Below are 18,284 nucleotides of genomic sequence, written 5' to 3' on the forward strand. Positions count from 1 at the left end.
TCTCTCTCTCTCTCTCTCTCTCTCTCTCTCTCTCTCTCTCTCTCTCTCTCTCTCTCGGAGACAAGATCGAGGAGTTCACTTGAAAATGAAAAGGATGAAATAGCGCTGAGGAACCGCACAGTTTTCCAACCAAAGAAATGATCGAGTCGATCGGCACTGGGTTGAGATGAAGTCTGACATTGTCACTGAACAAGGTCACATTTCAGATGAAAACCGCAAAACCAGAACAGAGAGTGGTGACTAAGCCGTTGTTTAACATTCATTACTGACATGGGGAATCCTCTACGCTAAGTCCCCAGAATAAAGCCAGTGATATTAAAACGCAGAAATCAGACGGAAATCTTTTGAAACCGTACGAATTGACAGGGAAAAAATAAGAATGAGTTGAGAGCAAACTACCACTTCCCTCGTTGTGGAGGAAACGTCAGCCGACCGGAGCGTTTTTGTTAAAGTGTGCGAAGACCCACCAGAATCTTTCTTCCCTTTCCAGTTTAAAAATCACCGTGGAAGCGCGCGGGCGGCCTGGAATGTAACATTCAGATAACGAGATCTGAAAAATTATTAATATTTGTCAATAAAAAGAGGAAGGTACTGCTAATATCTTCAGTAAAATCAATTTGTCAGTGAAATAAGTGAAATTAAACATTGCTTTATGTGTAGTGACAATCACTCGAAGCAATAACACGCCATCAAGCTAATCTACGAACGCTGAGAAATGTTTCGATTATTTGAGAGTGAAATTTTGAGAATGGATCCATCACTTCAAAAATTATGACGACGAATAAAAGGGAGAATTTCGCTAAAATTGTTGAAAAGAAAGTTACTTCATCACTTGCTCAGGAGAAGTTTCACCGAGGGGTCTTAAATTCTCCGGAGAATTTTAGAAGGTAAGGAATGACCGCTTTAGTTGTTTGCGGAAACAAGGTTCTTTTGCTTAGGTGACGTTAAGTTTCCAGAAATAAGTTACTATCCTTCAAGAAAATGAACGATTATGATAACGTATTCGGATCGGGTCACGTTCCGTCGAGGATGGAATGAGTTCATTCACCCAAAACAGTGTGGTTATGGTATTGGAACTTTTGGCTAAGGAGGATGACTTTAGTGTAAATGAACTTTTTTTATCATGACTCATCGTTAGGAGCGTGCGAAATTGTAGACGTAATACTATAAATTAATGAGAGTTCATTATTTATCCCATTTAACTCCCTTATACGACTTTGCCACCAAAGGAGACTTAACACTAGAAGAGTCACTGATAGCAATTTTATTTTACTGAAATCACTCTGAACGTTTTCAGTTCCATTATTACAAGTCTCAAATTGTAGTTTTTATTCGAAAATTTCCTATAATCAATTATGCTTAAATTTAATACAACAATATAAGGAAAACTGTAGATTCTCTGTAGATTCTCCTATGAATAGATACCAGCCTCTATATCTTATGAATGGGAGGTGATTCTGCATTGTCCTCACAGGTAGATCAAAAGCTATATAATAGACTGAAAGTGAAACCAATTACCTGGTCGACAGCCCTCCATTATTCACCGTAATTCACTTTGAAATCAAGGGACATGATAATCTTAGCCTGATTGATTTAGCTAAAGCGATTCATTAGGCTCGATTAACAAGCAGGAGTTTCTATTTTGAGTTGTCCTTCATGAACAAAAGCAAAGAAACAGGATTTTTAGATCCGTGCTTTTCTCTGATACACACACACACACACACACACACACACACACACACACACACACACACACACACATATATATATACACACATATATATATATATATATATATATATATATATATATATATATATATATAAAATATATATATATATATATATATATATATATATATACATGTATATATATATATATATATACATATATATATATATATATATATATGTGTGTGTGTGTGTGTGTGCATGCATGTGTATGTATATAATGGTTAATTAAGTACTTTAAGATTGCTTTGATAAAAATGTCAACATACCTGATATATGTACGATCATTATTATTATTATTATTATTATTATTATTATTATTATTATTATTATTATTATTATTATTATTATTATTATTATTATTATTATTATTAGTTATATTCGGAATTGTATAAAGATGAATCACTGCCTAAGCGTTTACAGCTCCCAATATTTTGCACTACTGAGTATTCATCAAAAGATGAAATGATTACATTCAAAAGCACGGGACGTAGTGCAAACCATTAATTCACAAAAAATGTGCATAAATGTGCACAAAAAACGCACCTTTAAATTAGGCTGGGTTACCAAAAATAGAATCAACTTCACCAGCAAAATGTCATTTTCTTTTTGCATTGATGGCAGGTTCTTGCATTGAATTCCCATCATGAATTAATATCTTCCAGACACCCAATTTTGTTTGTAAAAGAAAGTTAAGTTTCGAGAAATCACTTGAGCCTCACGAAACCAAGAGTAAATTCGTCAACTCGCCCAAATACAGGAATAGGAACAGGAATCCAAGTCTGATGCTTCTCCCGCTGATTGGAAAATGTCAGATGATTCCAGTAAGGTTAATTAATGGAATGGAACTCTGTATCGACTAAATCCCTTTCAGTGAGTAAATATTTCTAATGTTGTTCCTTTGGGTTGTAGGCATAAAATCAATAAAAAAACTGTTTTCAGAGAATTTATGACTTTATTATATAGATATTTTGTACTTTGCCATATTTAGAAATCTGAATTTTTCGCTGTAACTGCTATTTGTGGTGTTCAACATTACCGTTATTGCGAGAGACTTTCGTAATGAAGGAACGTTATATTTGGAAAGTGATCTCATTTATTTATGTACTGAAAGAGTAGGTGGCCTTAAGCCAGCACAGATCCTATACCAAGGTGTTACACGGTGTCATAGGCAGCGAATAAGAATCAGCAACAAACGAGTAAAAAATGCGCCGAAGAAGCAATCAAGTTTTCTGTACAGCTTATAATCAAAGCCACCGGTATTGCAGCCGCGGCCCGTGAACCTTCAACTACGGCCCGGTGGTGGCCTGCCCTACAACGTTGCCAAATGCTATTGAGGCTAGAGGAATGCAATTTAGTGTGTTTGATGATTGGAGGGTGGATGATCAACATACCAATTTGCAGCCGTCTAGCCTCAGTACTTTTCAAGATCTGAGGGCGGACAGAAAAAGTACGGACGGACAGACAAAGCCGGCACAATAGTTTGCTTGTACAGAAAACTAAAACGGTTAACCAGCTGATTTTTAAAGGACAGACCAGTCAACTGGCCAGAAAAATTAGGGAAAAAAATTAAATGAAAAGGAATTCACAGATAAAACATTAGCAATTCATGACAAGCAATTACTGTGACACTTAGACAGTTGATGACGTGAAGTGAGCAAATTGGTTGTTTTGACTGATACTTTAAATTATGCCTAAACTGTTTTTTTTATTTACAAATTAGATAGTTTTTAGTTTTTTTTATTTTGAAGTAGTACTAATTTTACATAGGTAATTACGGAAAATCAGTTGGATGCTGAAAGCTCTTAACTAATCACAAATTGAGGCAAGAACGTTTCGTCTTTGCTTGTTAATCATTCAGTTATTATTTATTTATTTGTTCATCCGGTTATATCATTAAATACTAAATCATGAAAACTCTCCTCTTTCGCAGTACGTTCTCCTAAACAAAAATGAAAACAAAAACGTTAAAAAAAAAAATACGCGAAAAATCGGGCGCTTTTATTGAGCAAAGCTGAAACGTTTATCAACGACCAAACCGCGTTCAAGAAACGAGGTGGAAGATCGTCCCAAGCTGTTGCATCTTCTTCTTCTTCTTCTTCTTCTTCTTCTTCTTCTTCATTATGCGCTCTCTCAGATGCCCTGACCATCAACGTAGCTTTATCTAATTAAAAAAGGTTGTATAACAGAACACCAACAGGCATTTTAGTAGCAATGTCTCCCGTGTCGCCTGTGAGTGACGTTGGGTCGGCTGCGTCAAGAGCCTGAGTTTATTATCGGCGCAAACTGCGACTTGACCATTTGGTGCTTTGTGGGTCGTTGCTTTGCTGGGGACCGGCGATGTGGGGGTTTATTTAGCCCCGAGCTAAGATTATAAAAGTCCTTTTTCATAAGGTAATGGGTGGTTTGAGATGAGGAATTTTATATATAATATTTTTACTTAAAAAAAATATTCCGGGTGATGTATTGATAGCATCAATAGGTAACGTGTTTCAGTATAGAATTTAAATTCATATCATTCTATTTTCGTTCTAAGCAAACTTAGTTCTCGTAACTGAACAAAAAGCGAGGAACAAATTAAATCCTGCTGACGTCTCCTGAATTCAGATGTGTTGGTGTCATTTTCAGTTCCCTTATGTTTAATTGATTTATCACCTTTTCTTATTACTTCTCTCCCAGTTGGCTGATTTCTCTTAAGTGCCCTCTTGGGTTTATGGTGGGCTGGGTTTAAGTTCCTCATTGGACGGGTTGGTATCGTTCTCGGGTAGCACCCTGCTGGGCCAGCGTTCGATTCTCCGACCGGCCAATGAAGAAACAGAGAAATTTATTTCTGGTGATAGAAATTCATTTCTCGTTATAATGTGGTTCAGATTCCACAATAAGCTGTAGGTCCCGTTAAGCTCTTCGTTGGGCGAGTCGGTAGAACTGTGGCCTAGCACTCGGTAGGCCCGAGTTCGAGTCTCCGACCGGCCGATGAAGAAATTGAGAAATTTATTTCTGATGATAGAAATTCATTTCTCGTTATAATGTGGTTCGGATTCCACAATAAGCTGTAGGTCCCGTTAAGCTCTTCGTTGGGCGAGTCGGTAGAGCTGTGGCCTAGCACTCGGTACGCCCGAGTTCGAGTCTCCGACAGGAAAATGAAGAAATAGAGAAATTTATTTCTGGTGATAGAAATTCATTTCTCGTCATAATGTGGTTCGGATTCCACAATAAGCTGTAGGTCCCGTTGCTAGGTAACCAACCGGTTCTTGGCCACGTAAAATAAATCTAATCCTTCGGGCCAGCCCTCTCTCTCTCGAGGAGAGCTGTTAATCAGCTCCTCGTTGGTCTGGTTAAACTAAGATGTACTTATTTGTCTCTGTCCATAAAGGTTTTCAGCCGAAGATTTCAAGAATAAAAAGAAAGCAGTACAGAAAAGTGTAGGCCACTGCACGAACAGTAAAAGAAAACTTTGAATAAAAACGAGATTGATAGATACATTGACAAACCATCAGCTTCGTTAATCGCTCGCTAATTCGCTTGACAAAAAAACATATCGTCCATTCGGCGCGCTCACCCTCTCGTGACTGCGCTCTCGTCATCATAATTCGATCAGCTGCGAACTGACCGGATTTTCGCCTAATGAGCCTATCCTGGAAATCAGGATGCGTAAATAGACGCATCTGTCCTCGCCATAGATTTATAATTCGGTTGGTCATAATTTTGACCCCTCCCCCTCCCCCCAAAACCCTCAGATTAACCATCTCGTCACTGGGATCCAAACTGACTAATTGGCAGGTACGGCCAAACGTGTGGGGGGCCAATAGTTCATTTCCGTTCGGTCTTTTGTCAAACGTTGGAACGTTCCGAAATTTTCTGTGATTTTTCTGATTTCCGATTGTGACCTGTTTCGTTTTAGGCAGTTTTTGTGTTAGCCGGGAAATTTTGTTTCCTAGTTCTAGTGCATTGGCTTCAAAGGTATGCCTTAACTTAGATATATGAAGCAGATAGTTTTAAACACAACCAAAAAATTGTTTTTAAAATTTCGACTTAAAGTTCTGATTATAACAAAGATGGTGTCTTGGTTTTCTGAGACAAATTTCTTTATTTCAAAGAAAATCCTTTTCCTTAATTGTAACTATATAAAATCTCCGCCTGTCTTACTTAAAGAATAATACTCCTACTTACTTTTGCCAAGTAAGCCTTGGAACAGGAGGATGGTTCCACACCTCTGTGGAAGAGGGGAAGAAGTCGCCACCAGAGCAATGGATGTAGGAAGGGGCTTCTTGGAGGGTGTTACGTGGGAGGAGAAGCGTTGAATCTTAATCTTAATTTTGTCAGTCTTGGGCATGAAATGAAGTATTTTAGATTTAGCTAAACGAACATTAATTACATAAGACTCTTTTTTTTAGATTTTGTATATAACTAGTTAAAAAAAAGTACCCCATTTACTGCGTATCGTTTGTTTATTTCGATATTTTATTACTTATTTTCCTGACCTTTTGAGAACTGAACTCAAAAATGCTTTGGTCTGTGAAAACTAATAACCTTTTTTTTTTGAGAATCAATAAAAATTCCTACTTCAGGAAAATTGAAAGGACATTAACATCCTGGTCTTTGACGTCGTGTTAATAGATCGTACGCCAGGCAGCTTGAATGAGCTCAGTATCCTTTTAACTCTTATGCCGCAGATATTAGATCTCTCTTTTTTATCCCCTCCTGAAGTCAATACCTTCCATACCTGATTAAAAATCCCATTCCCTTCCATCCTGTGAGGGGAGATTTAAGAGATGTAATCACCCTTGAACACGGAAGAGAAGACGTGAGGCCTGAAGTCTCTTCTTTTAGGAACACGAAAGAAAACATTAAACAATCGGCAACTGGGTCGTAGTAACGTTTTGGGTGCTCATATTATCCATCCGGGATGGGTTTCGTATGGGAATGTACTGGAATGAGTCAGTAAGCGCGCATGCGTGTGTTTCTTATCTTTTCAACAGTTACAAATTCATACACACACACACACACACTGGATGAACCTTTCTCCTCTTGTTAACATTCCAAAATCCCTCATTAGTCTGCAATTTCTCTGCACTGGTCCCAGTCAGTGCTGGATCATCTGCAAACATCAACTATAAGCCAGGTTTTTTTTATTATACCAAAAATATTTTATATGAAGGTATTAATTCAAAGTTCGTGTGCACATATAAACACGTTCTGTGTGATTGTTGTGTGTGTGTGAGAGAGAGAGAGAGAGAGAGAGAGAGAGAGAGAGAGAGAGAGAGAGAGAGAGAATTATATCACATTCCAACAAAAATATTTTCCACAAAAAGGTTAATACACAGCTCATGAGCACAAGAAACGTTTACTGTGTGATTGAGAGAGAGAGAGAGAGAGAGAGAGAGAGAGAGAGAGAGAGAGAGAGAGAGAGAGAGGAACTAAAACAGTCAAGCAAGAGGCTTAGAATTACAGAGCGCAAGTTTTAAGAACTTAAAAAAAAAAAAAAGTCGAAGATAATATTCCACAGAGGACAACAGCCACAGCAGCTGTTTTCTGAGCCAACGTTCGCCCGAGCCCGTTGCAAGCAACCTTCGCCTCTCTGCTTGAAAGGTAGAACAGACGAGGAACCGTGAACTGGACTGAATTAGAATGAGCTCATCCGTTAGACACCTGTGGGAACAGAACACTTCTGGGGTCGGTCAAGTGTGAACTGCGGTAATAGGTCGGAGCGGCGTCTCTTTGCAGTTCACAGTTCACAGCTTGCTGCAAGGAGTTGAACTGTTTATGTGATATTCTTTTTGTTGTCCTTTCAGCCAAAGGATAGGATTGCGGATGTTTACAGTTTTATTATATTCAGTATTCCACTACATGACTGTTTATTTACATGTATGTCTATGGTTACTAACGATTATTATTAATTTTTTGGGGTGTCTATCACAGTCATCCTTATTCGACTGGGTGGTTTTTATAGTGTGGGGCTCCGGGTTGCATCCTGCCGTCTTAGGAATCCATCACTTTTCTCACTATGTGCGCTGTTTCTAACATCACACTCTTCTGCATGAGTCCTGGAACTACTTCGGCTTCTAGTTTTTCCAGGTTCCTTTTCAGGAATCTTGGGATCGTACCTAGTGTTCCTATGATCATGGGTGCAATTTCCACTGGCATATCCCATATCCTTCTTATTTCGATTTTCAGGTCTTGATACTTAACAATTTTTTCTCCTCGTCTACTCTGGTGTCCCATGGTACTGCGACGTCAGTGAGTGATACTTTCTTATTGATTTTGTCAATCAGCGTCAAGTCTGGTCTATTGGCACATATCACCCATCTGTTCTGATACCATAGTCCCAGAGGATCTTTGTCTGATCTTTTTTTCTCACTCCTTCAGATCGATGTTCGTACCATTTATTAATGCAAGCTAGCTGGTGTTTCTTGCACAGGCTCCATTGGAAGGCTTTTGCTACTGAATCATGCCTCTTATTGTACTGGTTCTGTGCAAGCGCTGGACATTCGCTCGCTATGTGGTTTATGGTCTCCATCTCATTGCACTTTCTGCATATTGCACATCTATTGTTCTTTGAACATATCTGGTTCTTAGGGCCTGATCTTGTGCCACTGTTAGCATCCCTTCTGTTTCCTTCTTGAGTTCTCCCCTCTGTAGCCATTTCCATGTTTCATTGCTGGCCAGTTCTTTAGTCTGTCTCAAGTAGTGTCCATGCGTTAGTGTTCTGTGCCATTTCTCTGTTCTGTTTTTCATTCTCCTGTATCTGAATATTTCTGGGTCTTCATCTGCTTTTATCAGTCCTTCCCATGCACTCCTTAGCCACTCGTCTTCACTGGTTTTCAGATATTGGCCCAGTGCTCTGCTCTCGATGTTGACGCAGCCCTCTATGCTTAGTAGACCTCTCCCTCCTTCCTTTCATGTTATGTATAGTCTGCCTGTATTTGCTTTTGGGTGTAGTGCTTTGTGTATTGTCATGTGCTTCCTAGTTTTCTGGTCTATGCTGCAGAGTTCAGCCTTCGTCCACTCCACTACTACTACGCTGTATCTGATTACTGGTGCTGCCCATGTATTTATGGCTTTCGTCACGTTTCTGGTGTTGAGTTTTGACTCGAGTATTGCCTTAAGTCTCTGCACATATTCTTTCCTAATCATGTCCTTCATCTATTTGTTTTTATATCCTCTCCTATTATTCCCAGGTATGCATCATCTCATCTATATGCCAGTTTATTTGTTTCTGTGATACTAGTGGTGTGTATTAGTTTCATTATTTCGTTAACTTCACTTGTTTTTTTCCCTTAGTTTCTTTGTGTTGTAGGCTTTCATGGAGGGGATCTTTTCCACCCATTCCGACCTCTCTTACATCTTTGGTATTTCCTTGTGCTGTTGTTTGGTAGCTCATCATTCAAATGTTATCTTCTGTGGTATCATCTCTTAGTTCGTCTTCTTGTCCTTCATTGCTGGGTGTTATTTCTCTCTCCAGTTCATCTCTTTCTGTTGTGGAGAGCCATTTCTTTCTCTTTGTTTCCTACTTGGTCTGCCAGTCTCTGTTCTGTTTGAGGGGTGCTATTGCTTTCATTCCAGATGTTGGCTAATTTCCTTCTGCATCATGTTTCTTTCAGGTTGCTTCTGACGTAGCATCTCCATTTCTTCTTCTGGTTTGCCTCTGTAGCTCCAAAAAGTTGAGTATATCTTAGTTTAAACAGACCACTGAGCTGATTAACAGCTCTCCTAGGGCTGGCCCGAAGGATTAGATTTATTTTACGTGGCTAAGAACCAACTGGTTACCTAGCGACGGGACCTACAGTCTCTGACTGCTGGTTACTGTCGTTGTGGTGGCCAGTTGTTGGATGACGGCCTCCAAGTACCTGACCGTCGTCCCCGCTCACTGGGCTGTTTACCTGGCTGCGGACGAAGCTCCTCTGTTGCCAGAGGTTCCATTTACGTTGTCACTTAATCTTTCATTTCATTCCATCATTGCTGAGTTTTGCTATTTAACCCATAGCTGGACCCTACCCCATCGGGAATAGGTACTCACTCACAGCTGAGTAGACTGAGGAAACTGTGGTAAAGATCTTCTCCTAAGGAATCAATGCCGAGGTTAGACGGTCACCCATCCAGAGACTGACCATCCCCAATGCTGCTTAACGAGTCCAGCGATGAGCTAAACCATTCTGGCACGGCGCCATTATTATTATTATTATTATTATTATTATTATTATTATTATTATTATTAAATAAAGCAGCATTAGTGCTAGAAATAGGAACAATAACAGACGGCACGTTCAAAATGACTCGATTTTCACCAAACATTATTCGTTTGCTTTTTTGTTCCTTGTACACTCAGCAAGGAAAGTTAGGATACAGTTTTTTTAAATCTTCGGACATATGTTGCTCAATGATGCGACATCTGGCAACTTTAGAAAGGGGAGGAGCTTCAGTCTTATTGTGTTTGTTTTTTGCTTGACCTCCTATAACTTTAAATCATATTCTACGATTCTGAAATCATTGATACTTGAATGCAGTAGTAAGCTTTGCAGTATTCGTTCAAGCTGTAATTTGCAGTGACAGTTCTGAGCAAAATAAACATTTTTCGACATAACCTACCAAGTAACCTTACACAAATGAATTTATGACACCACAATGAATGGAATGCTTGCATAATTGGAAACGGGATCTTCTATAATGAAATCAAGAGTTAAACTTTAGCAATGTCCAACAAAAAATGTGGGGAACAATAAAGGAATGAATGCAATGTTATGATGAGAGAGAGAGAGAGAGAGAGAGAGTCTGCTGTTGTGTAGGCCTAGGCCTATATGTAGAGCTACTCATTTCATTATTTTTTTCCTTTTAGAGATTGAGCGATACTATATTTGTATGGTATGTTTTCGCAATGGAGAGAGAGAGAGAGAGAGAGAGAGAGAGAGAGAGAGAGAGAGAGAGAGAGAGAGAGAGAGAGAGAAAAATATGGCAACATCAAGAAACATCCAGTTACTTGTGTTTTCCCACCGAAGTTTTCGAGCTGCTCCTCACATCATAGAGAACGCTCTTGCGGATTTAAATAGATTTGGTCAACCTACCCTAGCTGTCACAACATTTACTGCCATTAATTCCAGCGGACTTTTAACACCGGGAAATACAAATAGTGTGTAAAAATTAAAGAAATTATCATAACCTCGTATGATGATGCAATAATAAGCCTGTTCATAACGGAAAACGAGTAAATATTGCCGTTCTGATAAACAGTAGTACACCGGGCTATCCACACACTATCTCTTAGATCCCTATGAACGAAGTCATCTGAGAAATTCTGATTACTTCAGACATGCATAGTGTTTTTAAGTACCTGAACGTTTTTGTTTTGCAGATTTAACATATATGATATAATTTGCATTGTATTTTCATATTCTAGAGAAAATTTACCGAGATTGTGTTTTCTGTAAGAAAAAAATTGAAATTCGATGAACGAAATCTAATGAAAACTATATCCTCACTTTCCTTGCCGAGTGTACATCTTTACTGCATAATCCAGTATGTCCAAATAAAGTGGAAAGATTAAAATTTTCGTGTCAAATCGATTATCGGTTCGTTAGTAAAATCAATACCTTCACCTTTAACTCAGCCTGATCTCTCTCTCTCTCTCTCTCTCTCTCTCTCTCTCTCTCTCTCTCTCTCTCTCTCTCTCTCTCCTGGTCAATAACCCAATATATCAAACTGGCCCCTAAACGAAAGCATAAATTGCTAACTTGTCAAATGTTCTTTAGAAATAATGCTTATGGACATCAATTGAAGCGATATAAATCCTGGTGCATTCTACTCAGCTCATTTATATTTGAGAGGTGGTCGAATAGATGTATGAATTATTTGTGGTTTGTATTTTTCTAATAGATCGTGATACTTACATCGTTGTTCGTGTAGGTTTGAGCACTGTGATTTGTATGAGGGTTGTGTTTTTCTCTCTCTCTCTCTCTCTCTCTCTCTCTCTCTCTCTCTCTCTCTCTCTCTGTTTAATTGTGCAGTGAAATAAGATTTTTATTTTATGAAGTTGTGATTAAAAGGAAGTTACCTTCAATACCTTTTAAAGACTTAATCCTTTTCATGTTCAAACCAATGTTAATATTTTTGGAGTAAATTGAAGGACTTATCCTTGTCTTTCTCTCTCTCTCTCTCTCTCTCTCTCTCTCTCTCTCTCTCTCTCTCTCTCTCTCTCAATGGAAACTTGTTTTTGCCATTTTGCCGTAACATTTATTTGAGAACTGCAAATACTCAGTATGAATTTTTACAAAGAAAGCAAAAGATTTCCAGTATCTGAGAGAAGGAATATTCACATTTTGTTACTTTCAGAATATTGCCTTGTCTGATACTCCGCTTAGAATATGGATGATTATTGTCAGGAATATTTTATGTAGAAAATGGGATTCGAATTATGATTTCAGATATATTATTTACATATATATAAGCATCACAGTGATGTGATACATATATACATATATATACATATATAATATAATATACATTATATATATATATATATATATATATATATATATATATATATATATATATATATATATATATATATATATATATATATATATATATATATATATATATATATATATTATGTATATATTATATCAAATATATATTATATATATTATGCAAGGGAGCTGCCCACTAGGCCATACAAGTCATAAAAGAAGTTGGAACTTGAGGGCAACGGCACCCTTGCCTTTCAATTGAAAGACCTGGGTTCGATCCTGATGTGAGTCAGAAATTTATTTCTGTTCCACACGTGATTGTGTGTTGATATTTCTATCTTATTCACTCAAAAGGGATAATTGAATGAAAATTATATATATATATATATATATATATATATATATATATATATATATATATATATATATATATATATATATATATATATATATATATATATATATATATATATATATATATATATATATATATATATATATATATATATATATATATATATATATATATATATATATATATATATATATATTATATTATATATATATATATATATATATATATATATATATATATATATATATATATATATATATATATATATGATTATTTATAATTTATATATAATATGATTTTATAATAATATATATAACATTTATATATATATATTTATATATATATATATTTATATATATATATATATATATATATATATATATATATATATATATATATATATATATATATATATATATAGTGGGGCCAAGCTAGTGTACAAGGGGGCCCTGGATCCACACCTTGCGCAGGCACGGCACTAAGGTCAGCTCTGGCACAGGATTTGCAGAGGAGACATAAGCAGCATCGGGGCCAAGGGTGCTGGACGTCCACGTTTGTACATTTTTCAAAGAACCGAAATCTAGCCTGGGTGTGGGCTCAACAACTGGACTGAGCGGAGCACTCCAGTGGCCAGGTGAAGGCACTGGCTGCAGCTCAGCGGCAGGGCTGGAAGGAACATCAGCAGCTGATGCACTTGCTGGGGGCAGGACCCAGGGGTCTTGTCCTAGGAGGAGGTCATAGCCTCCAGGAATTTTGTTGGCTACTCCAAGCTTACAAATCTTACTTTTGTGGGGCCTAGTGACCCTCAATCGGACAGTCGGGAGTGTCAGCCTCCAATTATTGATGCCCTCAGTAGTTATAGGCTTGGTATCTTCTACAAGGAGTGGTTACAGTTGGAGTAGGTTGGGAATTCTGATTAGAGGGGGCTTTGACATGGCTTCCTCTTTAGCTTTACACTGCTTCCAAATGCCCTATTTTCTTACAATAAGTACATGCAATTGGCGATGAAGATGGTCCGTTTCTTGGTCGGACTGACGAGGCAGTGTGGTCATGAGGAACTGTGCACCTCTTTGAGGTGCTGGAGGATGGGTGGTACATCTTGTATGCATCAGCCATGTGGCAGCAGTCAGTGAATAGTCTTGGTTGTTCCTCACTGTGTAGGGCCAAGGGGCAGGTGCATAATGGAGAAAGTCCTCAAGCTGAAGTCTATTCAGCAAGTCCTCGAACTCCTTGCTCTCCAAGGCGTCGATCCACTGCTGCTAGGCGCGGATCTTATTATAGGACCAGTCGGACCAGGTTTGGCCGATTTCCTTGGGAAAACCTTACCATCTTTGCCTCCAGTGCTCAGGTGTAATCTCATATGCCATTGTTACAGCCTTCCTGACTGCCTCAAGGTTTTCCTTCTCACCATTTTCTGTTAAGGTGGCCTGACCCTTCCAGCCATGTGTTTTGCTAGGATCATGGCCTTCTCAGTGTCATTTGGATTGTCCTCATAGATGGGAGTTTCCACACGTTCCAGCTATGCCTCTGGCTCTTTGTGTCATTCCAGTGGGGCATGAGGTGGCTGAGATTTGAAATGATAGAAGGAACGGAGACCTGGGTTGGATGATCGGCTTGGTGTTGGCCCAGTGCCATGGCGCTGTCCTGCTTGGATCTTTCAAACTCAAGTTCCTTCTTCTTCAAGGCTAGTTGATATTGTTGCCCCCTTTACTTCCCTTGGTGCTCCTTTTCTTTCTCAGCTAGTTCATACCATTGCAGCTCTTCCTTGGCTTTCTTCACAGCAGCTACCTGCTCTTGGAACCATTGGGACAACAGTTCTCATTTCAACCCCATACTTTTCCCTAACTCCATAAAGGCTTTGTACTCTTCAGCGGACATGTTGCTGATGCTTAAAGTGGGGTCTGATCTTCCCCAGACATGCTCAAAATTTTTAGGATGACCACACATGCAATTGCATGGAAAACTGAAGTGGCACACTGAACTAATCAGAGCGTATGCAAAATAAGGAAGTGAGCCAGTCTAGGCTGCACTTGTAAAATGGAGAGCACCTCTGAGGCGACTCTAAATGGCAGTGTACCTTGATAGGGCACGCTGGAGCATCTAGTTGTTGGCAAATTGTTGAGGATTGCAACCAGAGAGGATAGGGGTAGAAGCTATAAATACATTATATATATATATATATATATATATATATATATATATATATATATATATATATATATATATATATATATATATATATATATATATATATATATATATATATATAGAGAGAGAGAGAGAGAGAGAGAGAGAGAGGAGGGAGAAATATTTTCAGAATCAAAGTAAATATATTTTCCGAGTTGGAGTAATAGATTTCAGCTATGTGTTATCTTATTCATGATATAGTACTTGAAAATATATCATCTAAACGTTGTTCTATTCATGGCATAAAAATCAAAATGTACTCCAACTAAATGTTATCTTGTTCATGGTGAAAACATTGACATAGATTCCAGCTACACACCACTGATGCCAAAACAGGCCTCTATGTACCGTTGGCTGCTATGTACCACCAGCTGCTATGTACCATCTCTGGCTGCTATGTACCATCCATGGCTTTTATGTACCTGGCTGCTATGTACCATCCCTGGCTGCTATGTACCTCATTATTTGCTTCGAAAAGGACCACTTAGGAACTCCAGTGTTTCGAAACTCCAGTGAACTTGCATCCTCAGTTAACCATTTTATACTACCATGGCATCAGCACTTTTCCATTGCTCAGGATGTGGATTGTGTGTTCGCCCTAGACAGGGAGCCCTTATCTGTGACGGACGCAACAAGTGGCGCCACTGCTTATGTGGTACAGCAACATCACAACCTGAGTACCGGAATATAAACAGACGATTGAAAACTGGTGAAGTTTTCATGTGGTGTTGCCCCGACTGTCCTGATTGGATGGAAGTTTCAGGTACAATTATCTTTCTGTTTGTTAGGGACAGCTGAGGTGATGAGAATGATGGTGGTGGTGGAGATGATGATTAGTGGGGTGGTGAAAATGAAAACGGTGGTGATGATATTTCATACCCTGGGTTCAGGTGATGCCGAAGATCCTTTTAATGCCTTCCCAGTCGAAGAGCAGCCTGCAACAATCAACAACACACTCAGTGGCTTCAACATCACACTTCCTATTGATGACATCACGCCAGCTGCAGAGACATCATTAGACGATGAAGCGTTACCAACAACGATCCTTGCAGACACCCCTGTGACCTACAAAATTGTTTCCTGTGGAACAAGAAAAGGCAGTTCTCTCCTCGCTGATTCTTTAGGTTTTACATACACCAGGAAGCGAGAGTCATTTGTCTCAGTCACGTGGATATGCAGCTACCGTGGTAAAAAGTGCTGTGCAACAATTTCACAGCAAATAGGAACAATGAACTTCAAAAGTGGACACCATCAACACACACATCCTGGGCATCCTGAGCTTTGTTAAAAACTCATTTCCATTTGCATCATCTGGGAAATCAACATGAGCTTACCTAATATAAAAAGTCTGCTTTCGCGCCAAGGAAGTTTTTTCCATTGTCTTCAAACTGATCTATTTGAAAATGCATCATCTGGGAAATAGTGGACAAAACTTTTAAAGAACACAGTTTTAGCTTTAAAGAAGGATGGAATTATGAAACAGGTTCCATTGTGCTTTGTCCTAATGTCAAGAAGAAAGAAAAAGGACTCTGTAGCTGTCATAAGAAAAATGACTGATTTAACGTCATCATCTGTTTGTGAAGTTGTTTTGGATTTTGAAAGAGCACTAGGGTCAGCAGTGCGTGTGTGCATTCCCGAGGCTTCCCTTCATGGCTGCTGGTTTCACTGGGCCCAAGCAGTGTACCACAGAGTGAAGAGACTAGGTATACAAAATGCCTATATTAATCAACTCGCTGTAAGACAATTCATTCGGCTGTTAATGGCACTGCCAAACTTACCTCCATCTCATACAGAGCCAACTTTTCGCCATATCACTAGCCAGCCACTTCCTGACCAGTGACTTCAAGATCTCATTACCTACTATGAAAAAAACTGGTTCAGGAACCAGATGCAGCCTCCACATTCTTTGAGCTCTTACAAGAGTCCTGTTCGGACTGATAACGATGCAGAAGGGCAGCACCATGCACTTAACAGGGTAGCAAAAACCAACTCTATAAACATGTACCTCTTAATTAGTATTCAACATGACGAATCTAGTAGAATTCCTATGATTGTAAAATTAGTAAAACAAAAGAAAATGTATAGATACCAAAGAAAGCACGCTATCCAAATTAACCTCAATGACCTATGGATGAAATATGAGAACAAATCCATAACATCAGCTCGATCATGTTGAGGACTAAGCCTGTATTAAGTCAGTGTACAGTATGCTGAATTTTATTGGTTGACAAATTTTAATTATTGTATGCAGTTTTAATGTTTATGCTTTTATGTTATCTTTTAATGTAGTTTCATTACTTTTATATCATGTGTTTTTAATTTTTTTTCTTACAATAAATATTTTATCTTCCTACTTGGTATCTGGTACATAGCAGTCTTGTTTGGTACATATAAGCCAAAGCAGTGGTACATGGACCCGGTACATAGCAACCCAACAATGGTACATATAAGCCAAAGCAGTGGTACATAGGAGCCAGTACATAGCAGCCGACGGCACATAGCAGCTAGCATTCCACTCATGCCACAAAACAACAAAACACATCTCACCTACACATGGCCTTACTCATGAAACCAAGAAAATGGACTCTGTAAAAAACAGACTTTCCTCTGAATCATCACAACTTTGCTTCTGAGAAGGAATCGCACACCAGCAAATTTGATATGCACGAGATTCCAGAGAAGGGAAGACAGACAAACAGACAGACAGAGAGACAGGCAAAGAGGAAGAGAGGAAATATTATTCGTTACAAGAATGGGCAGAGGAATGGGTCAAATATTTGTATCTGAGAGAGAGAGAGAGAGAGAACTTTTGTTACAGAAATAGGTCAAATGTTTGTGAGTTCAAAAGAAAGACAGAGATGGAGTCAAATGTTTGTGAGTTCATAAAGAAAGATATAGATGGATATATATATATATATAACCTGACTACCTTGCTGAAAAGAAGGTATTCTGGAAGTTAAAAAAGTTAAGGTTACATCTCTCAGAGCTGTTTAAGTAGTTACTGAAACTTATCCAGCAACTCCAGTCGACGTTACCACTGAGCTCAGTGGCAACGTCGACTGGAGCAAGGCATATACTTTGAACTGGAGTTGCTGGATAAGTTCTGTGTCGAGGGTTCGTGACCCGGCAGTACCGATCCATTTATCACTTATAAATTCCCCTTCTGTGATAATTCTCCATCGGAGATATTCCCGAGGTAGCGTGAATTTGATATTAAGCGACGTTCGTAGCTTCATGATTTATATATATATATATATATATATATATATATATATATATATATATATATATATATATATATATATATATATATATATATATATATATATATATATACACACACACACACACACACACATTTCAAAGCATTATATTTCAGAGACTATAGTCTCTTTCAACTGACAGGTAATGAATTCAGAGGTACAGAACAGTGGTTTTTATACAGCTGAAGGAATGTTCCAGAAGTCGACCGTGACTTCACTCTTGTTCATAGCTCCTTAATTTTTGTGACCGCTGGTTGGAGGAAGGTTTTATCAGTCGGATCTGAATCTC

The 18,284-nt window shown here is 38.3% G+C and overlaps 2 protein-coding genes across 6 annotated transcripts in view; both read left to right on the top strand.

The window, feature by feature from the left end:
- Positions 1-472: 472 nt before the first annotated feature.
- LOC136845687 (toll-like receptor 4) overlaps positions 473-18,284 on the top strand; it is a 285,261-nt gene continuing 267,449 nt past the window's right edge. For all 5 annotated transcript variants that reach the window (XM_067115837.1, XM_067115833.1, XM_067115839.1 and 2 more), the window contains exon 1: positions 473-887. The gene's annotated coding sequence lies outside the window, so the exon portion shown is untranslated. The remainder of the gene's footprint in view (positions 888-18,284) is intronic.
- On the top strand, positions 15,282-16,020 carry LOC136845651 (uncharacterized). Its single transcript, XM_067115801.1, has 2 exons — positions 15,282-15,495; positions 15,623-16,020. The coding sequence occupies exons 1-2, from the start codon at positions 15,282-15,284 to the stop codon at positions 16,018-16,020; spliced, it is 612 nt and encodes a 203-aa protein (XP_066971902.1).

This window comes from Macrobrachium rosenbergii, chromosome 14 (genome assembly GCF_040412425.1).
Source record: "Macrobrachium rosenbergii isolate ZJJX-2024 chromosome 14, ASM4041242v1, whole genome shotgun sequence".
Taxonomy (NCBI): domain Eukaryota; kingdom Metazoa; phylum Arthropoda; class Malacostraca; order Decapoda; family Palaemonidae; genus Macrobrachium; species Macrobrachium rosenbergii.